The sequence below is a fragment of the Lolium rigidum genome, chromosome 3 (genome assembly GCF_022539505.1).
Source record: "Lolium rigidum isolate FL_2022 chromosome 3, APGP_CSIRO_Lrig_0.1, whole genome shotgun sequence".
In the NCBI taxonomy this organism is placed as follows: domain Eukaryota; kingdom Viridiplantae; phylum Streptophyta; class Magnoliopsida; order Poales; family Poaceae; genus Lolium; species Lolium rigidum.
In genome coordinates, this window is record NC_061510.1 from 175005572 (window position 1) to 175024681 (window position 19110).

The 19110-nt window shown below is 43.2% G+C and overlaps 1 protein-coding gene across 1 annotated transcript in view; it reads right to left on the reverse strand.

The window, feature by feature from the left end:
• LOC124695835 (xanthine dehydrogenase-like) overlaps nt 1-19110 on the reverse strand; it is a 58922-nt gene that overhangs the window by 22987 nt on the left and 16825 nt on the right. The window contains 4 exon segments of the mRNA XM_047228647.1: nt 1434-1502; nt 1615-1857; nt 3494-4996; nt 11056-11164. Of these exon segments, the coding sequence (XP_047084603.1) occupies nt 1434-1502; nt 1615-1857; nt 3494-4996; nt 11056-11164 (1924 nt within the window).

Genomic DNA, 19110 nt, shown 5'->3' on the forward strand with positions numbered 1-19110 from the left:
GTGTCCGCCTCCTAGAGGTGTACGTGTGCTGGTTCTTCCGTTTCTTCTTCTGCTTTATTTTTTTTCCTCTGACTATTCTGTTCATGTTCTGATGTTTGTTGCAGATTTTTGCGACCATCAGCCCATGCCTCACATGGACCTTCAGTTTGAGATATATAGTACTTTGTTTACTGTCATATGTAGCATCTGAGTAAATCATAGGGAAGTCTGGGATGTCTCCTTGACTAGATATGAACCGTGATGTATTTTTCAAAACTTCAATTATATAAAGTATAAAGATACCAATTTTTTGTTTAAACTGATGTTATTTTCAGCTGCAGATGGTACCAAATATTAAGGGAACGATTTTAAATAAATTGGACAATGTATATCAACAGTTAAAAACTTGAACAATGCATATTGAGTTTTCTCTTAACCTGTTTGACTTCATTTGCAGACAATGACTTCCTGAGAGGCTTTCTACTGCAGTGACCACTTTTGGCAATGTCGAACTAGGTTCCATCCAATCTACTTCTTACATGCCTCTTTTTTTTTACATTATCAGTCAACAGTAATTACAGTGCAGATCCAATCTCAGTCACCACCTGCTCCTCTTGACATAAAGGCTTATCTGACCATAACTAACAAGTAGGTTTTAAATATTAGTGAGGAGCTCAGTTCTGGTGTTGCCATTCATGGTTTACAGTTAAACAACGCAGTTGGTTTTTTACTTCTCGCGACGGTGCTCCAGATATGGCTGTCCTACATTTTTGTGGTGTCGGCGCCACTGGTTTCTCAACGCCATCGATTGTGTGGCAGCGGAGCGCCTCTGTTTCAAAATTGCCTTGAGATCATGTTTGTTACTTCAGAACTTGCTATTTCCACTTCATCTGTTGGAAAGGAAGATTGACATTCAGTAGTTTAGTTCAGTTTTTTTGTGACCGGCGTTTGAGATTGCAAGAGTCCAGCGAACTCTTTTAGATGTCTCTTGAAAAAACAAATAAACATAATCTTGTGCATCGTTGGACAGACAATGCTTTCCTTTTGTTTCAACGATGACAGAGTCAACAATTTCAAGAGCCGGATGTATGAAGCAGGCAGGCAGCCCGGAATTGTTTTCCTGCTCATTTGCCTTCTCTGCATCCAAGCCACCTCTAAAAGAAATGATGGTGTTCCATTGCACCTACACAAGCTCGAAGGATATTTGTCAGATAAATAGTTAGTATGCATTGTTGTGTAAGTACAGAAGCTCCAATAAGCCTGATCTCAAAGAACTATGCATCCATAACTCATGAACTTAGCTACCATAGAGATTTCACCACCTCAGTCTGTTACGAATATTTGCTCATCCTCTATCTCTCAACGGGCAATCAAAAGCTGAAGCTATCTACTAGCACAAAACCTTAGGCTCGACAGCCAGCGTCCACGGGCGCGGCGTGCCGCCGCGCCAATGCTTTCTAGTTTACTTTACTTGCAGCAACTTTTGCGTTATCATGTGTATCGGCCACAACAATTCCAATGATCTGCCAATGAGGAGAAAGGTGTGGCAAAGAAATTAATGAAGATGTAGGATTTCCTACCACCCAAGTCATATCAAATCTTGTATGCCTAAAATATCAGGTCCAGCAGATATACCTGGCCAACACACGTAACAATATCAGATGCAAAAACCTCCTCATCATGTATAATTGGCCCAATATGGTTAGCACCAGGCACATCTTTTGACAGGAAGAGACCAGCAAACCCAGCGGAACATTTGGCAACTGAATCATCGATCGACAAAATGTGAGCGTGAGCCTTCTTACTCAGCACCAGAGCAGCATGCAATGTATTCGGGGGTGTCGGTGTGTCATCAACATATTCCGCCTCACCAGTGACCTAGCATATTGGAAGATGTACCAAGTAAGTAACATAAAATATATTGAAATAATATGTATTAAAATATTTCTTTTTTTTGCTACTCCTTTTCTTGTTTTTTTCTAGAACATACTACAATGTGGGTGTTGTTTTTGTATTAGAAGAAACTTCAAGACGGCTCAAACCTTATAGATGCACACCAGAAGAAACCAAAAAATAGAAACAAAAGGAAACCCAAGCTAAGGTACCAAAACTGTGAAAAAATAACAAAAAGACCTAATTGTACCCCCAGCACAGAACAATTGTTTTTTCTTGTGTTTGTTGTTAGCTCCATCTGGAGGTTGGTTGTATTTTCGCATCATTTAGGTGCCCTTCTAATACATAGCTAGATGCATTTGATGCATCCTCTAGAAAAAATATGTTTCATAAAGTAAGATTATAGTAACAAAACTAGACAGTGTCAGGAGGCAAGTAGGCTAGCTAATAACCGAAACCAACTGGTTCTAGTTTTTGGTAGCCCCGAGAACTGTACCAGGAGTTTGTAAATGGATATCCTATTTCTTCATTCTCTTTATTTTGCTAATAAAAGCCAATTGACCCAGCTTTTGTTTGATGGTTCCCTGATTCACCCAACCAACCCACTTTGAATTCAATTTCCATACAGATTTGATTTATCATTGGCTTGGATCTGATTCAAATTACCAAAACCCAGATCACACCAGGAATAGAACACCGAGGAAAGATTTAAAAAAATCAATTGGCTATCATAGTAAGTTCAAATACCAGTTCAAATTCCAAATACTCCATCTGTTATGTAAAAGAAGGTGTATAAATTTTGTCAAGAGTCAAACCATGTAAAGTTCGAACAAACTTACAGAAAAAACTATCAATATTTACAATTCCAAATCAATCTTAGATACATTATTAAATAAACTTCATATTATACTCATATAGTATTATAATTGTTGATAGTTTTTATAAACATGGTCGAATTTTAAATTTTTTGACTTCAGAAAAAAATAATACCCCTTCCTGTGAGGAAGGGAGGTAGTAGCAAATGAGCCTGATGCTGCCTTAGTATGAGTGCTCGATAGTGACAGCATTGATGAATTTGAAATCTATTAAGCAGAAAAATAATAAGATAAGGCAGAATCTGACATTAATTTAATCCAAGGTCCAAAGTAAACTTGGTGATTTCTTCACAAGATCCCAGCAGAGGCTACCGAAAATGAAGTTTACACGTGAGGACTGAAGATAGATAGGCCTGGTTCCCTATTGAGATGACGATTCGAAACAGAAAGTTGTAAGAAGAGATGAGTAACCTCATAAAACAAAAGCCGGCAGTCAAGGATGGATGTGACGAAATGCAAAAAACAGAGGATCAGGCTTTACGTATTATTTTCCGAGGGTGAGTATGTATTGATTTCAGAGTGATGTTTAGCTGGTGTGTACTATATACATCTAGAAGTGTTGTGTTGCAACATAGGATACAACATTATTCAGTGATACTTTTCTTACGATGTGACCAAAATAATACACAACAAGGGTAACCCTCGTGTAAGTGATGTGACCAAGAAAGCTCTCCATGTATTTTGACTAAAGCAAGGATGACACAACTCAACACTTATTGTGTAAAATGCTAGACGATTTATAATACCTGAAGCATAGCTGACGTATGAACCATTGGTTGTCCCACGGCAGTTCCTTGCCCCACTAACTCATAACCTTGATTACCAACAGTAACTGGCCTAGTGTAAGACTGTATAGCTGACATGTTAACTGCATCCAGACTCTCCTTAGACAATCCTTTACTGTTCATCTCATGTATAACATAAAGGAAAAATTTGAAAAAGAAACTCAAAGTAAGTGAACTGCGAAATTCAACCATTCCACCTGGTGCATTCTCTGCTAGTGGAATGTCCTCCTTTAACAAATGGAAGGTCTCATTTAACAATCTGTGGTCCAGCTTCTTTCCAACAAGGAATTTTTCAGTCTTTGCAGCCGTAAGTGGAACTGCAGCTACCCCTCCATAGACAATAGAGACATCAGATACTACACAGTTTCCTTCAGCTTCTGTTATATGGACACGCATTCCTGCATTCACCAAAGCAATGTCATCCTCCCTTCTGTGTGCTTGCTTAAATTCTTTGACATATTCAAATGGTCTTGTCCATGGTAGAAGAACAGAGAGCAACACTTCATCAGCCTTTAAATCAACTTTGCGGTAACCAAGAAAGAAATCTTTTGCAACTGTGGTCCTAATATTATTGTTAACATCAATTATCTGGAATTTTGCCCCTGTAGCCATCCAAAGTGGATTTAGGTCTGATATTGGACTAGCAGTACAAATATTACCACCAACAGACGCAACATTTCTGATTTGTGTTCCAGCGAACCATTTTAGCTGCCCTAGTATTGCCTGACAAGACGAAGTTTCATGAGAACCACGCTCTGCTATAACCCTTTTAAGGCACTTTTGGAGCTGTGCAAGTCTAACTGCAGAACCAATTTGTAATCCATATTCTTCCACTCTGAGGGTATTAAGCTCTGGAACATGGGTAACTGAGATCATGACCTTATATTGAGCATTCTTGAACTTAGTTTCAACTCCTACTTCAGAGTTACCAATGATAAGTTTTGCATCTGGGTAGCATGATTTCAAATGCAGTAGCTGCTCCAGTTTAACAGGTCTATACCACCTGATCCCATTAAATCCATTCAATTTAAGTGGCATGAATTTTCTCAACTGAAGTTCTGAGGGGAAAATGAGCTCCTTTTCACTGTACGCATTTCCATCAACTTCATTATATGAACAAGGTAAGTAGCATTTCACGGACGAGAATACTGAAGATTCATTAGCACCAACATCTGTCTCATTTCTGCATGAACATGGCTTCCCAGTTGAAGGGCAGATAGCTTGTCCATTGGCATTTTCTGAACAAGAACCGGTGTACAATGAATCATCCGTTTTCGCAAATACACGGAAGGCATCTATTATTGGTCTATAGCCAGTACACCGACACAAATTTCCTGCAAGGCTATGCTCAATCTGCTCTTCAGTAGGAGGATGTTTACTTGATCTTAACAGTGCATACATGGACATGACAAAACCAGGGGTGCAAAATCCACACTGTGAACCATGCGCCTCGGCTAAACGTTCCTGTAAAGGATATATAGGCATCACGAGAAAGGCAAATATGTACAGAATGGATGTAGGGAACTGATTGAACTATTGTTGGTCAAAATTCCATTTATCTTTCCTAGCATACAGTAGGCCATCAATAAAAGACATTATATGTCCACATTTTGAGTAAATGTATTTCAGGTACTCCTTCCGATCCAATAATAAGCCACGACACTTATTATGGATCAGAAGGAGTAATAAACTGTAGGACAGTAAACACTAAACATAGTTAATGAATGGGCAAGGGTTTTTGTTAGTCTACCTGAGATATTTGGAGACAGTTAACCTAATTACATGATATAGCTTACTTACATAAAAAAATAACCTTTCAAAATAAAAAAGTTTATACAGTTACTGTTGGATAACTGTTGGTCTATCTGTTGGGCTATCTTCTTGTTCTCTGTTGTGGCCCATCTAGCCCACCCAGTCCTGACCTATATAAGGTGCTTCTATCTCTGTAACCCTAAGACGAGAGAGTTCCTCCCTGCAGCCTCCTTCTACCTCAGGTTAGGTCCTCACCTCTGCCCACATGGTATCAGAGCAAGGGGCAGTGAGGGCAACGACGGGAAGGACTGCTGATCTGGAAGCCTAATCTGCTGTGGCAGCTAGGAGGAAGAGGAAGAGGAAGGGAGTAGGCAGCTGTAGTGGCTGGGAGGAAGAGGAAGGGAGCAGGCTGCTGCGGCGGCAAGGAGGGGAAGGCAGTGACAAGTAATGAGACAAAGAGGGCATCCTGCAGGTAAGCCCTTTGGTGTTTCTGAGAGGTTAGTTTGGTGTTAAGCATGGGGGACAACGGGGAGTTGGCCAAGGCTCTGGGGAAGCTAGCAGAACTTATCACTACCAAAGGAGATGGAGGAGGATCTGCTGGAGGGGGAGCAATCGTTCCCCATACCGACATCGGTCAGAAACTTGAGCTGCCGGCGAATGAAATCAACTTGGAAGGAGTGGCCAACTATCTCCGGTGGTCAAGGAGGGCGATGTTGATTTTGAACTCGAAAGGGCTGGATGAACGTGTGAGTGGTGAAGCTGCAGAACTAGCAGACAAGACCAGTCCGGAATGGAAAAAGTGGAATGCCATAAATTCTCTGATTGTGGCATGGTTGCTTAACTCTTTGGTTCCTAACATTGCTGCTTCTGTAGAGGCACTCACAAAAGTTTCAGAGGTATGGGACACCCTATCAAATCTCTATTCTGGAAAGGGGAACATTATGTTGACTGCTGAGATTGAGGATAAAGTGCATGACTTGCAACAAGGAAACAAAACTGTGATGACATATGTGGCTGAGTTGCAGCATCTTTGGGGAGATTTAGATCATGTTGATCCTCTGGAACTTGCCCATGGGGAATGTGTGAGTGCTGCTGCAAGCTGGATTGAACGTCGGCGAGTCATGAAGTTCTTGAAAGATCTTAATCAAGATTTTGAGGGGAGAAGGGCTGCTTTACTGCATCAAACCACTACCCCTTCTCTCAAAGAATCCATTGCAGCTATGTCCAGAGAGGAAGTGCGTCTGAATATGACAAAGGGAAGCGATTCTGTCCCTCATCCAACCTTCTACACAACCGAGAGACAAGAGATGAGAGACTGATATACTTGTGGACAAAAGGACACTTGAAGCATCAGTGTACCTCCTTTCCTACACCCAGTAGGGGGAGAGGAGGATACACACATGGCAGAGGAAGCTACAGAGGAAGAGGTGATGGCAGAGGTGGTGGACAACCATATGGACAGCTGTATGGAAGAGATGGTGGACAGCAGTATGACCGAGGTGGTGGACATCCATATGTATATCAGTATGGCAGAGGTGGTGGACAACCATATGGACAACAGTATGGCAGGAGTGGTGGACAGCAGCACGCTATATCACCCAAGGCACATATGGCAACAGCTTCAGAGCCAACTACCAGTACCTCTCAGGGACAATCAAAGGAAGAAGGACAAAATGAAGCAACCTTTGGGAACTTTGCTCACTATGTCTACAAAGATGAAGGTAATATTGATAGAGTTTCTATAGCCACTCATAATGCTAATTCAGATTGGATTCTTGATTCTGGAGCATCCAAACATGTTACTGGGAATATTAGTGAGTTTGACTCTTATACTCAGTATCCTCCCACACATAGAAGCACTATCCAAACAGCAGATGGCACAACACAATCTATAAAAGGGGAGAGGTCGGTGCAATGTACACCCAACATAAAATTATCATCAGTTCTACATGTTCCTGCTTTTCCAGTAAATCTGCTATTTCTAAGTGCCTTGATTGATCAGCAGGACTACCGTATAATAGTTGATAGATATATGTGTTTAATTCAGAAAAGGGAGAGCAACAAGAAGATTGGGACTGCAACCATGCATAGAGGTCTTTGGCACATAGATCGTGCCAAGATGGGGCATGATGCTAGTTCTGTGCTTGCTGCGATTGTTGGAGGAAAGGAGAGTATGGCACTAGTTCATCATTGTCGAATGAGCCACATGATGTTTGATAAAATGTTTCGAGTTTTTCCTAATGTAATGGATGGAGTGGACAAAACCAAATTATGTTGTGATGCCTGCGAATATGCTAAGCATACGAGAACCTCTTATGTTAGTAGAGGGATCAGAAGTGTATCCCCATTTGTGTTAGTGCACTCTGATGTATGGACGTGTCCTGTTGTGTCAGTAAGTGGCAAGAAGTACTTTGTGACTTTTATTGACTGCTATTCCAGAATGACGTGGATTTTATCTTATGCGTCACAAAGATGAAGTGTTCACTTGTTTTCAGAGTTTTTGTGCCTATGTGAAAAACTAATTCAATGTTCAGGTGCAAGTGATCAGAACTGATAATGGTACTGAATATATCAACAAACCTTTTGTTGCTTTCTTATCTTCGCAAGGTATACTACACCAGACTCCATGTCCTAACACTCCTCCCTGGAATGGAGTTGCTGAGCGGAAGAATAGGCACATTCTTGAAGTGGCTCAATCTCTTATGTTTACCATGAATGTTCCCAAATTCTTATGGAGTGAGGCAATTATGACTGCTACGTATTTGATCAACAGAATGCCTTCAAGGTTCTAGGTATGCAGTCTCCTTGTCAACTCCTTCTAAATAACAATGACTTTGTTGTACCACCCAAACTCTTTGGTTGTACATGTTTTGTAAGGGATTACAGGACATCTGTTGGCAAGCAAGATCATCAGGCTATCAAATGTATCTTTATTGGCTATTCCTCCAGACGGAAGGGTTACAAGTGTTGGAATCCCACTGATAGGAGGACATTTGTAAGCATGGATGTTGCGTTTCGCGAGTCAGAACCATTTTATGACGGTGAGAGTGATCTTAGTGGCTTGTTCCAGGGGCTTGACCATCTTGGTGATGCTCAAGAGGGGGAGCAACAAGCAAGGTGGTGATCAAGAGCAGCAAGATGGTGACCAACAGCAACATCAACAAATTCCTATTGTTGCGGAGATTCCTGCAATTCCTGGTACACCTACACCACCTAGACCCGTACCACCACAAAGATGGATGCAGAATCCACTTGTGTACTCTAGAAGACAAGTACAAAGGGAACAAGTAGATGCACTGGAGGAGCAACAAGACTAGCGGAAGGGGGAGCAACAATTGGACCTGAAAATCAAGGAAGCACAAGTGTAGATTCTGCTGAGGAGAATCAATCTCGGACCGAGTCCAATAATATCCTAGACTTGCCAATTGCAATAAGGAAAGGGATAAGGAAAGTTGGGCCCCCAAAGCGACTTAGTTATGTTGACTATGACGTAGGAAATTATATTTCTTACGAGGCATTGTCACCCTCTTTTCGGGATTTTGTTGCTTCGCTGCAAACTGTATCCGTTCCTAAGGATTGGAAGGCGGCCAGGTTGGACCCGAGATGGTGCAATGCAATGATGGAAGAATTAGAGGCTTTGAAGAAAAATTAAACATGGGAGTTGACATATCTCCCTAAAGGAAAGAATACAGTTGGCTGTAAGTGGATCTATTCTGTAAAACAAAATGCAGAAGGAAAAGTGGAGAGATATAAGGCAAGACTTGTGGCAAGAGGATCGATATAGTCAGACTTATGGCATTGACTATGATGAGACGTTTGCACCAGTGGCAAAAATGAGCGCTGTCAGAATACTGATCTCTTGTGCAGCAAATTTCGGATGGCCCTTGCATCAACTTGATGTGAAAAATGCATTTCTGCATGGTGATCTTCAAGAAGAGGTGTATATGGAGATGCCACCAGGATTTGTCAGACCTAAAACTAAAGGAAAGGTATGTAGACTGAAGAAATCTCTATATGGTCTCAAACAATCTCTACGGGCCTGGTTTGATAGGTTTAGACAAGTGGTGTGTGCCATGGGATATGGTCAATGCAATGGACACCATACCTTATTTTACAGACACTCTGAGGAGAAAATCACTATCCTTGATGTATATGTTGATGATACTATTATCACGGGAGATGATGGTGTGGAAATCGCAAAACTGAAAGGATGTTTGAGTCAATCCTTTGAGGTGAAAGATTTGGGAAAACTTAAATACTTTCTTGAAATAGAAGTTGCAAGATCGTCAAAAGGGATATCACTATCTCAAAGAAAGTATACATTGGATCTCTTAGATGATATGGACATGTTGGGGTGCCGAGTGGCTTCAACACCTATTGACCAAAATAATAAAATCACACTAGAGTCTGGAGAGCCCATAGACAAGGAGAAATATCAAAGACTTGTTGGAAGACTAATATACTTATGCCACACGAGACCAGATATATCATTTGCAGTGCGTGTAGTGAGTCGCTATATGTATGACCCGAGGGATGGACACTTGGAAGCAACTCAAAGAATCTTGAGATACTTGAAGGGCACTCTGTGAAAAGGATTGTGGTTTAAAAGTAATGAACACCTAAAGTAGATGGATATTGTGATGCAGATTGGGCTAGCTGCTTAGATGATCGAAGATCCACCTCAGGGTATTGTGTTTTTTTTTGGAGGAAATTTGGTGTCATGGAGAAGTAAGAAATAATCTGTTGTCTCAAAATCAACATCCAAAGCAGAGTACAGAGCTATATCACAGGGCCTGGGTGAAATGTTGTGGGTACGAAACCTTCTAAGAGAGCTGAAAATTTTAAGAAAAATAAGCTTGAAAGTGTGGTGTGATAATATGTCTGCCATAAACATAGCAAACAACTCTGTCCAGCATGAGCGAACTAAACATGTGGAGATAGACAAATTCTTTATTAAAGATAAGATTGATGCATGGATTATCTCATTGGCTTATGTGAGACCAGGACAACAAGTGGCAGACTGTTTAACAAAAGGACTGGGATCGAAGGAGTGTAATCTTGCCTGTGCCAAGATGGGGATGATTGAAATTTATCACCCATCTTGAGGGGGAGTGTTGGATAACTGTTGGTGTATCTGTTGGGCTGTCTTCTTGTTCTCTGTTGTGGCCCATCTGGCCCAGCCCAGTCTTGATCTATATAAGTTGTTTCTATCTTTGTAACCATAAGACGAGAGAGTTCCTCCCCGCAGCCTCCTTCTACCTCAGGTTAGGTCCTCACCTCTGCCTACAGTTACTATGCGTTTTCCTTAGCTGAGCAAAATCAATGTTATCATTTGACCTATTTAATATTCTTACCATCCAATTTGGTTGGTGTCGTCATGCTCATCAAGTTCTGATACTTTTACCTTTTATTTGATAGGTTTACTACCCTTACATTAAATAGTACATCAAATGTTAATTGTGTAAAAAAGTTCAATTTATTTGATTATATTGTTGTGCTTATGTCGAGCTAAATGGATTAATATCACATATCTGAATAAGACCTGATGCAAGGCTACAACTGGCCTAACTGCAGTATACATGGATATGATTTACTGCTAAGAAATCTAAACCTTTTTCAATGTGCATGTAAGCAATATAATACTGTATTATCATAAAATTCTCAATATATTCCATATTCACCATTTCACTAGCCAGCATGGAAATAAAATAAAAGAGAAATATTATCGTGTACCTCAGTTATGATCATATTAGCTAAAAACAGTGCATCACCTGGACTGGGTGCAAACCTCGCTGGTGATCTCCAATTCCCTCGACTGTGATTATATGCAATCCTTCCAAAGAATAAAGTGGAGCCAAGCACGCATTTATTGCAAAATGCCTGAATAAAGTAAATCATTTTTTGGGTCAAAATGGAGCTCAAGTTCAAGAAATAGCAATATAACCAAAAAGATACTCAAAAATGGAGCTCAAGTTCAAGAAATGGAGTACATTATTTTCTAGAACACACATCATTTGTATTGAGAAGAAAGCATCCAGAAGACACAAAGAATATATTTGGGGGTTGAGCAGGGAGAGGAAGGCGACGAAGGGATTTCACAATAGCAGACATTCACAAGATTGATTTATTCAGAATGGAATTGTCGTAGCTTGGGGAATTTTCTGGAATCACTACCTCCATTGACCTGCTATGTGGGTACAAGTATTTATACACATTGAATGGGAAAATAAGCCTAACACCCACATACAAACCAACACTCCTCCTCAACATGGGTGATATATATCTATCATCCCCATCTTGTTGCATGCCAACAAGCACTCCTAGAAAACATAAGGCCCGCGGTCCAGCTTTATATATAAAACGCTCGTGGCAACCAACGGGTAGCGATACAGCACACCCGCAACCAGTCTGGTACCTTAACGATTACATGCCAAGTCTAAAACGAAAGCACAAAGGTGAAACACATGATAAACAAGGTAGGTCTACACGAGCACGAGCACCAGCGCCACCACCACGTCGACGGCTTTAATGTGCATCATCCCGCATCCGCGTCTGTAGCCTCCTAACCTCGTCCAGTGCTGCGTCTAGCAACGGTATGCCCCTTAGTCTGAACAGAACCCTCCAGCTCAGCATATAGATAGCATTTTGAAGATTCCATCAGCCGGATTGTTGATCAATGATCCTTCAATAGCTAGATTGTTACGAATGTTCCAAAGCTCCCAACACTGCACAGCGAAGGTAAACCAAATAAGCACTCTTCACTGCTTATTCTCTTTGTTAAACAATCTTCTATTTGTTCTCTGCATGTTACATGGCCTAACTTCAAGGTCTCTTCGTTGAGCCGCTCTTTGATGAAGAATTGATCTATTTCTCCATGCTTTGTTCGACCATGATGAATTGGATCGTTAGCTATGTTGATTGCTAACTTGTTGTCACACCAAAGGCTCAATGGACCTCTCTGTGGTAAGTTCAGTTCTAATTGGAGGCCTTTCATCCATAACATCTCACTCGAATACACAGACATTGCTCTATATTCCACTTCTGCGGTAAATTGGGATCCAGCGACTACTTCTTGCTCCTCCAAGATACCAAGTATTCTCCTAGAAAGACACAAAAGCCCGATGTTGAGCTCCTGTCATCAAGGAAGCTAATCCACCTCTTCCAGGGCTAGGTACCCATGCTAACGTCTATTAGTCACTGTTAGCCCCAATCCCTCACCTGTCCAAAAACAACCCATGCCACCACCTGGGAAAACACACATTGATATTATCCTCGACCTGTAGGATGTAGCAACCGCGCACGCTCTCCTCTACACCTCATCCATCGCTGCAGAATCCTCCTCTTTCTCTAGCGCCAGAGAAAACAAATCCCTCCTAGATCTTCTACCCCACCCCCCCTAGAAATCCCCTCGATTTGTCCAACAAAAAGATGGGTGCCTCCAACAAAAAGATGGGTGCATCCATATGTTGACCAAGTAACGGTGTTTATTCAAATCCACTGTGAATTTTTTTCCGAGAAGCTAGCCAGATGTAGGTGTGTAACTATCCAGGTGGGTAGCTAGCTATAAGCATTATTTAATCGTTTGTAGTTTGTAGTTGATTGTTGGAGATTCATTATAGTATATAGGGCGGGGGTTCTCATTAAATGTGGACACATCATCATATTTAGTTTGTTTACTGGATCCATATTTTCACCATATAGCAGGTGAATGGAGCTAGTGATTCCAGAAAATTTCCCCAGCTACGACAATTCCATTCTGAATAAATCAAGCTTGTGGATGTCTGTTGTTGCGAAATCCCTTCGTCACCTTCCTCTCCCTGCTTGACCCCCAAATATATTTTTGCATCTTCTTGATGCTTGCTTTCTTAATACAAATGATGTGTGTTCTAGAAAAGAAAGTATCTTTTTGGTTATATTGCCTATTTCTTGAACTTGAGCTCCATTTTGACCCAAAAATGATTTTCTTTATTCTGGAATTTTGCAATAAATGCTTGCTTGGCTCCACTTTATTCTTTGAAAGGATTGCATATAATCACAGTCAAGGGAATTGGAGATCACTAGCTCCATTCACCTGCTATATGGTGAAACTATGGATCCAGTAAACAAACTAAATATGATGATGTGTCAATATTTAAAGAGAACCCCTGCCCTATACGCTATATTGAAGCTCCAACAATCAACTACAAAAGATTATATAATGCTTATAGCTAGCTGCCCACCTAACTTGTTTTCTTTTTTTGAAATGGGGCATAACCCAGCCTCTGCATCGAAGCGATGCATATGGTCGCTTCTTTCCTTATTGATATAAGTATATTATCCTTATTACAATTCACGGATTAACTAATGTCGATGCAAAGATCAACCAAGTTACACACCCACATCTGGCTAGCTTCAATATTTTCCATGTTTTCTGGAATCACTAGCTCCATTCACCTATGAACATTTCCATGTCTTATGATTTACTGGATCCATATTTTTACATGAAGCATGGAAGGTACAATTTCTCAATGTGATGCTTACATTTGTTGATGTGTATGTGAAAATTTGAAGTCAAGCTTTGGGCTCGCCCAGGCTTCAAAAAATATCTAGGTCCCCCTCTGATGTGGAGCATATGATGCGAACTCATTCCACCCATGATGCTCTCGAAATTAGAACCCAATTTTAAGAATAAAAATAATTTGAAGCATGAGCCTTATTTGAATTGTCTTTTTAAGATTGAGCAAGATTGTTTATTTTTTGCCTAGAATTGTTGTTTTCCCACTCGGGTTGATCCTTTCCGCACTCCTCTTTGATTGTATGAATGTCTCCAACTCTTTAATTGAGAATATAAGCACCTCCATTGATCCCTTTGCAATCAGTGGCATGTTTTGTCTTGAACAATTCAGCCAATTTGTCGAATTTCTCTATGCCTTGATTCTCTCCCATTGTAGCAAAGACACATACCACCAATAACTTCTCATTTACCCAATTCTAAGAGTAAGAAGTGTCACGTACCAACATTATAGTTTTGGCATGTTCCTTCCGCACGTGTTATGTTGTGATCCAAAACCATAATAATAAGAGGACGTGGGCATAGCCCAGTGGTTGGGGTCGCAGTGGCGCATCCCAACGACCAGAGTTCGAATCCTGTCAGGAGCGAATTTCTGGAATTCTCACGCCGAGGTCCCGCTTCTACTATATCATTTAGTGTCTAGTTCCTCCTAGCACTAATTCATTTTTTTTTTCAAAACCATAATAAAGCTAACTTCTGACGAGCAGAGCGAGGCCCGTCGCTGGGAGGCTTGGGCAATGGTATAATTTATGGTTGCACATGATTTCAAATGATCTCATTATGATAGTTGCATTTATAGTAAGTTTGTTGGTGGATCACCTAAATAGTTGCTATTATATGTTGATGATATGTTTCTTGCTACCAAGATCAAGCAAGAGATCACTACTTTGAAGACATAGTTAACTAGTGAGTTTGAGATCAAATATTTGTTGACGTCAGAAACCCCCTGGCGGGCAGAGACGGGCAACACAGTAGAGCCGGGAACAACTAGGGCTGCGGCTGGCCCCAGTCCCTCAGAGCGACGGCCCGCAAAACCTCCTGGTCGCACGTCCGATGCAATCGCAAGGGCGTGCCACCTGACCTATACCTGGTCAGGAAGGTGTGGATGATGCCTCGCTTAGTTTCCTGCATGGCATACACGTAAACATTAAATACGAGCCTCGATCGGCTCTCGAGTTATCTCGTGAATCGGCTCAAAGAGCCGATCCACCCATGATTCGAACGAGGTGTCCGAATATATGGTGGTCCTGCTTGATCAAGATAAAGCTAATTAGATCTACGACGATTTAGGGTTTTCACCGCATAATCGGATCATCCTACTCACGATTGGGCCTCGCGCTCGCGCACGGTGACCGTAAGCCGATCCTAGACAGGGCCTAAAAACCAACACGAGGTTGATCCCCGGAACATCCTTTCTAGGGCTAGCAAACGCCACCCTACACGCCGCTGGATCCTCCAACCCTTTGTAAGGCCTAACTATTGCGGATGTTAAACTAATCCTTGATGAACAAGGAGCAACCGTAACGGATCAGATCTACTAAACTATGATCAAGCGGGGTGCCGCCCCTACACCTAAGATAGGTGTAAGGGCGGCTAGATGTGCAAGGGTTGCATAACGAAAGCATGTAATTCGAAGAACAATGCTAACCCTAACACATCTAAGATAACTACGTTGCTCGCCATCAAAAATGCTTCGATACGAGCAACGCATGAACAACGTGGGCAGGCTTGTGCTGCCTAGATCGCAAGATGCGATCTAGGCAGCATGGTGCTTACCGGAGAAACCCTCGAGACGAAGGAGTTGGCGATGCGCCGAGATTTGTTTGTGTTGAACGTTGGTTGTTGTTTATTCCATAAACCCTAGATACATATTTATAGTCCAGCGGACTTTCTAATTCAGAGCGTGCACCTAACCGTGCACGGGTAAAACTCTAACTAACCGACACGCAATCTAATATGTTACAGATACAAGGGCCAACTAGCCCAAACTTTGCATGTAAGGCCGGTTCACGTATTTCTTCTATACATATATCTTCAAGTCCATCTTGATCGCGGCTCACCTCTGACTCGGTCAAATTCTGGTGATAACACATGCCCCCCTGGTTTTGGAAATGACATTTCCAAAATCATTACGCTTTTCTTTCGTCGGGTCATGTCGTGGCAGAGCAGAACCGTCGCAGTATGTTTCATCATGACGACTTGCCTTCCCAACTTCTCTGCACGATTTGATAGTTTTGGCACCATGTCCTCGAAAACTGCTCGAAAATTAAATCTCCATCTCCTTTATCTAACCGCATCGAACAATTCTCCTCTTCATCCTCTCCGCATTAGCACTCCCAAAAGCCCTTCTGCGCACCATGTCTTCCTCTTCCTCCACCTCATCGGAACTTTCCCTTGGGTCCTCCTCCTCCCGCGAGACGCCGCCGGACATTCGCGCACCAGAAGAATGGGACCTGGAAGACCACGCCTCCTCCATCTGGTCAGAGGAAGACAAGTCCTTGACCAGTGGGGAGAGCGACCTCCGCTTCCTCGCCGACGGGGAATCGGAGGAGGAGAGCGATGACGATCGCTTCTCCTGGGATGACTTCACCTCCTCCGAGGAGGCGAAGGAGGAGGAGGAGGAGGAGGACGATGACAGCTCCTCCGACGAGCCGCCGGCCAAACGCCACTGCCTCTGGCCCGGGAACCTCAGCGACGTCGACAGCGACGACGACGACGCTGACGAGGAGGACGAGGACAACGAGGGTCCTGTCGGCGGCCGCTGGAGCAGCGATGACGAGCCGGCAGGGAGTAGCGCCGATAGTGGCGATGACGGCGACGACGACGACGAGGGCAGCAACGGCCCCTAGATAGGATCTTAGCATAGGGCCAGTAGTAGTAGACGGGGCAATGTATCCCCTAGTACTTCCTTTTGAGAGCAATCAGCTCTTTATGTAAGAAATCTTGTCCATCAATGAAGAATTTCCCCAATTTGATCTTGCCGATTCCTTTTATGTCGATTTAGCCGATTCCCCATTATGTTGACTGCGCCGATTATCCACTTAACCAATTGTTCAAATGAGCCGATGGCAACACAATGGTCTCTCATAATCTATCCTTCATCTTTTCTGATAACTTTGGGCGCTGGTGGATCATCATCACTGGAGAAGATTGCGACGCAGGACCAGCCGACGACACTCCAATCGGCTTCTAAAAACAGGGCATCTACCAGGCCAGCTGCCCCACACGCCTCAGTTAAGGCGAAGACAGTGATGAAGACACATAATTCAGACAAATGGACCGGAGCTCGACCTTATCTGAGAGAGCCATCATGCAGGGCCAACCAGCCGATCACCTTTCTTCCGTTGACAGCCGATACTGTAGATGACTTCCCACAGTTCAATGAGCAGAAAGCTGTCTTGTATGCCCGAACTCCCCTGATAGCGCCGCCGAACTGGCAGCCTGGCCACTTTGCGCATTTGTACTAGAGCCAATGGCCGCGCATCGGCTCTGGATCATGAGACACCTCCAAAAGGATCATAAAACCTGATTATGAAACCAGCCAATCCAGCAAGCTGGCAATACGGTTTTGGGCAGGTGTCTTCAAGAGAGCCCTGGGACTGCATTCGAATAAGCTTGGATGCTCGAAACCGATAGCTCCGTAACAAAAGCATCCCTCTTCGAACAGCTTGTGATGTAGAGCCGACCGATTCCAACAAAATCAGCTCCCCAGAACAAAGAACTTTCGGGTGAGTTGCCCCCCGAGCCTTATCCAAGTTGCAATGCAGAGCCAGCCGATTCCACCAAAATCGGCTCCCGAGAGCAGAGAACCTTCAGTGTGAGCTGCCCCCCGAGCTTCTTTAGACCAGATCGGCTCATCATCCTTGGCAGGCTGAAGCAACTTCCGGTGAGGATGTCCTTGCATTTCTGATGCCCTCCAAACTCTGGACGTGATAGTTACCAAGTCACCACCTCGGTCAAAACGTTACAGCCGATTGCTTCGTCATCGGCTGTTCTCCTGGTCTTAGAAGAGATATGCTCCCTTCGTTAGGTTCATCCCTACCCTGACTTGCACGTTTATGCTGCCCTTGCCGTTAGTCAGGGTTACGATCCTCAATCCTGCAGTCCTGGTTACGATCCACTTCCTGCTCCATTGATCCTTAAGTCGATGTCTGCACATCGGCTGTGCTTAAAAAATTTCGAATTTTTTTGCCGATTTATGTATCGGCTCCCATACTTTAATATCCATCACCAAAAGATGAGACGCTTCCACTGCATATCCTCGTGTTTTATCCACCTGGTGCCCCCCGAGCCGATTCTGTCAAGAGAATTGATGGTATCGGCTCTGTTGGATTACATGTTGAACCCAGGCAGAATGGATGGTGAGGATAATTTCGGCCGATTGCTGGAATCGGCCTCCACGTTGCTTGCTCGGTGAAGGTTTTGTAATGTCCCTTCATAAATTTTTGGGGCCGATCACAAGGATCAGCCTCGCCACGTTCGTCCATCGACGTTTGCTTTGTCACACGGTCAGGCCGGTGGATAAAACTAGCCTAACCCCGTTCTTTGTCACGTCGATGCGCTCGCAGTCGTCCAAATTGATGCCTGAGAGCGGCTCTTGGCCTGATGTCTCCCAAACGTCCATGCCAGCTGTTGAAACCTCGACTGAATCATCTGCGTGGACGACTTCTACTTCATCTCCATCCCACTGTATTAGGCATTGGTGCATCGTGGATGGAATGCAACAGTTGGCGTGGATCCAATCTCTCCCTAGTAGGACAGCGTAGGTACTCTTGCTGTCGACAATAAAGAACGTCGTAGGGACAGTTTTCCTTCCTACGGTCGGATCCACATTCAGAACACCTTGTGCGTCAGATGCTTGGCCGTTGAAATCGCTCAGTGTTACATTGGTCTTGATCAGATCCGAGCTGGAGCGTCCCAACCGACGTAGCATGGAGTATGGCATAATGTTAACTGCCGCCCCGGTGTCTACCAACATCTTGTTGACAGGCTGCCCATTGATGTAACCTCGTAAGTATAGGGCCTTCAGATGCCTGTAACTTCTTTCTTTCGGCTTCTCAAAGATGACCGGCCGTGGGCCGCAGTCCAATTGTGCCACAGGTGCTTCATATAATCTTGGAGCGCTAAACTCCGTTGGAAGAATGAAGACCATTTTTGTGCCAGCCGATGTATCATCATCGGCTTTCCTCTGCTTGGGGCGCCACTCTTTTCTTTGTGGCCGACCTTCTTCGTCCAGGGTTCGCTGAACTTTGGCGGCCAAATCAGGTCGTGCCTT